At 40.3% G+C, this 3,990-nt stretch overlaps 1 protein-coding gene across 1 annotated transcript; it reads left to right on the forward strand.

Moving 5' to 3' along the window:
- The first annotated feature begins 1,026 nt into the window (after positions 1-1,026).
- On the forward strand, positions 1,027-3,990 carry ptgr2 (prostaglandin reductase 2). Its single transcript, XM_080042785.1, has 8 exons — positions 1,027-1,272; positions 1,402-1,520; positions 1,860-2,051; positions 2,199-2,369; positions 2,622-2,831; positions 3,289-3,498; positions 3,628-3,667; positions 3,769-3,990. Exons 1-8 carry the CDS (start codon positions 1,236-1,238, stop codon positions 3,831-3,833), a joined length of 1,044 nt encoding a protein of 347 aa, XP_079898911.1. The 5' UTR covers positions 1,027-1,235; the 3' UTR covers positions 3,834-3,990.

Consider the following 3,990-nt stretch of genomic DNA (forward strand, 5'->3'; position numbering starts at 1 on the left):
TCTTCATTTCCCTGCGTTGACGGCACCCACTTGCTGCAGTTGCCAAAAAGTTTAAACTAGACGGTAAGCTTATGTAACGGCAGCGAAAAAATAAATCAACTTTTTTCTTTTATTCTTTCAAAATTCCTTCACAAGGCGTCACTTCCCAGTTCCACTTTGAAGCACTTTTAGCTAGCTAGCGTTACATACTGCCTTTCTATGTAAGGGACCTACCCTTAAGATGATAAACGGATTGCATTGGCAACATCGATCATAATGTAGTTTAATTCACTGCTGTATATGATATGAATAGTTGCAATTCTAATGAACTGGAATTATTCAATTTGTTTAAGGGGGGCGCGTACCGTTTCATATTTGCAGTAGCAGCCTCAACGGCTAACGGCATCTAGGGAAAAAAGATCAGTGATGACAGGCAAGATAGTAATCTGCTGCAACACCGGAATGTTCGGGATTTAATATTGGACTTTGGTATGACTACTTTACTTTAGCATTTATAACATTATCAAAAGAGTCACATAGTTGTCTAACGTTAACGTTTAGGTAAATTAGATTTATATCATGTCAAGCATACTTTAAAATGTATCTGCTAAACTTTAGAAAATAGTTCAAGAGTTACTATCTATGTTCAACAGTATTAGGCCTACATTACTGTTGACAAATTACATTGCTGTTATTGTATTATTGCAACTCTTTTTGTTACGTCTAGTGCTTGTATTGTGTAAATATTGCAGTACAATTTAGGCCTATAGGCTATTAATACACTTAATTAACCTTTATTATTCTTATATTACTAATTATACTTTTTATTTGTTAGGTTTCATATCGTATTATAAGGTACATATTATTTTAACATATTTATATTTTATTATATTAGTTTATATTCTTAAATTGGAGCAAAGACCGGTCCTGACCATAGATTGTATATAAAAGGTCCTGACCCTCACGCGATTTAACCGAACACGGAAGTTGGTGACAGTTAGGCATCTCTACCTGCGCTGAATGCGACTTTGCCAGCAGTCTGTTGAATTTCTGTTAGTGCTGCTAGGCTATGTAAACATACTGTTTACAATAGGTTATGTACATAGTTTGGCCGTTTTCTTGTGTTGCTACTTAAGTCAAAGCACTCAGGACTTTTAACACAGTGACCTTAGCGCACGTGAAAGGCTGACGTTTGTTGCCAGGTCTGGTCATCACTGCAGGTACAACCTAATCAAGGCTAACTTTACTTTGCAAGGATGCAGGTGCAAAGAGTCGTTCTTAACTCGCGACCAGGTATGAAACTGATTTATTTTGTAACAGTATATAACATATTCATTGTTTTTATATTTCCTTGCGTGCTGTGCTGTAACATTGCTACACTGGTGTGGCTATCATTTATTGCGACTACTTTTTTATTTAAAGGCAAAAACGGGACGCCAGTTCCTGAAAATTTCCGTTTGGAGGACACAACTCTAACACCTGACCTGAAAGATGGGGAAGTCCTTGTTCGGACGCTTTATCTCTCCGTCGACCCCTACATGGTTCTGATATAGTTGTTATTATGGACATACATTTAAAGTTATTTCATGTGCTTATTTATCATCTTATGACGATTCCAGCCTATTCTTGCATAAGTAAAGTGTTTTGCAACATACCATTGTACAAAACAGATTATTTCAGTTCATAATATGCCTTCAAGTTTTAGTTCAGTGAACAAACTCCAGCTGCTTTGTCTCCATGACATTAGATAACCAAAGTTGTATCATATACAGCCAAGCCAACTAGTCCACCATTGTTATTTATAGAGAGGTTAGGCTGATGCAGCAACATGTAAAAACTCAATCACTCCTGCTGCTTATCTGTCTGTCTTTGCTTCACAGCGGTGCAGAATGAATGAAATCACCGGTGCTGATTACCTGACTCCATGGCAGCTGTCTGAGTCTGTGGATGGCGGAGGTGTAGGAGTGGTTGAGTCCAGCTGCTGCAGCACATTCGCCGTGGGAGACGTGGTCACAAGCTTCTTGTGGCCTTGGCAGACCAAGGCTGTTATGGCAGGAAGCGTCTTACAGAAGGTACAGCATATTACTGTGTTGACATTGGGACGTAGTCCATGGTGATAGGTGGATTAAGTTGTATTTCCTCTTGCAGATAGGAGAACGACTTTAAAATTGTTTTCAAACATTTTCAAAAGTTGTGATATTACCTTTTGTCTATTACAGGTTGTTCAACAGTTGTCTGAAGGGCACTTATCCTACTTTTTGGGTGCAATTGGCATGACAGGCCTCACTGCACTGTTTGGCATAAGAGAGAAGGGTAATGTGACCAAAGGGGCCAATCAGACCATGGTGGTGAGTGGCGCTGCTGGAGCCTGTGGCTCCATAGCTGGACAGGTAAATACAGCACATTTCAGAGTTGTGTCCTAAAATACTTTGGTTTCTTATGTATCAAAGAAAATGGCAAAATGTACAAAAAATTACAAAAAAGGAAGATGGTTGTCAGAGATTCTAACTGTCATGTTTCAGAAACCACACTCAGCAGATATGATCTAGCTAACCACAGGCGCTGACATAAGATAATTTAGATACATCAGATTAGATTTGCAAAGAAAACAAAGTGAAAACCTGATTGAATTATTTTTCCAGATCGGCCGGCTGGATGGTTGTGTGAGAGTGGTTGGGATCTGCGGTTCTGATGAGAAGTGCAGATCTGTAGTGGAAGACCTGGGCTTTACTGCAGCCATCAACTATCGCCAAGAAGACGTCCCTGAGAAGCTCAAGGAGTGCTGCCCTGAGGGGATCGATGTTTACTTTGACAACGTTGGAGGTGCCATCAGTGACGCTGTAATTACACAGGTACTGTTTGATTTGTGTGTTATTGTGTTTGTGTGTGTGTCTGTGTGTGTGTGGGGGGGGGGGGCATAACCCAGTGCACGTTTTACTTTAGTCAGTTTGTTATTTGGCTAGCAAATATTTGAATCCTGATGTGTTAGTTAGCATTTCCGCAGAGGTTGTGTTTTATCCTGATCTTCAACAGTGAGTTCAATTTCACACAACTTTATTTATTTCCAAAGGGCAATTCAGTTTCAACTGTCTAAAGAGTACAGACCATACAAACATATACACATAGCAGACAGGAGTATGTCAAGAGACATCACACAAGGGCTGGGCAAGGAGAATACAGTCCAACTTTAAGAACAACGATAAAGTATTGCTCTTAAGTTTACACACAGTTTTTATACAGTTTGAGTGTTTATTGTCTTATAAGCTTGATCTCACGCATTGACCTCCAACCCTCTACTAACCCGTCTAGATGAACAACGGAGGCCATGTGATCCTGTGTGGTCAGATCTCACAGTACAACAAAGACGTGCCGTATCCTCCGCCCCTGAGCGAGGACATACAGGAAGCCATGCGCAGTAAGAACATCACCCGGGACCGATTTATGGTGCTCAACTACATGAGTCAAGTAGAAGCGGGCCTCGTTGAGCTCAGCCAATGGGTTAAATCAGGCCAAATCAAGGTGAGGAGGAAATGGTGCAATGTGTGGTTGAACTGTGGTTGTTCATTTGCAGAATGCATGCGTCTTTCCTGGTCTGTATCTTTGCATAGTTTTGATGTAATTTAGCCTCTTCCACTCTTGACTCTGCAGGTGCTGGAAACTGTGGTGAACGGCATCGAGCATATGGGAGGTATGTGGATTTTTAATTCTAGCATTTTCTATTTATTGTACAACTTTTTTCCCCCCCGGTTAACTTGGCAGGAGGTGAATAATTCTTTAATATTCTTGCAGATGCATTTTGCTCTATGATGAAAGGGGGAAACATCGGCAAGCAGGTTATAAAGGTATCAGAGTGAAGAAAATCGGCGTGGCTGCCATTGGAGACCAATCTCCACCAGACGTCTTGGGAAATTAACCTACAGTTGCCTTTTTATCTCTGCCATTAACACTAACTTAACAAATTCTATTAAGATATTGCATTGTTATGCTGATCCAAGTTGATTACAGCTATCA

This window comes from Ammodytes marinus (genome assembly GCF_949987685.1).
Source record: "Ammodytes marinus genome assembly, chromosome: 15".
Lineage (NCBI taxonomy): Eukaryota > Metazoa > Chordata > Actinopteri > Uranoscopiformes > Ammodytidae > Ammodytes > Ammodytes marinus.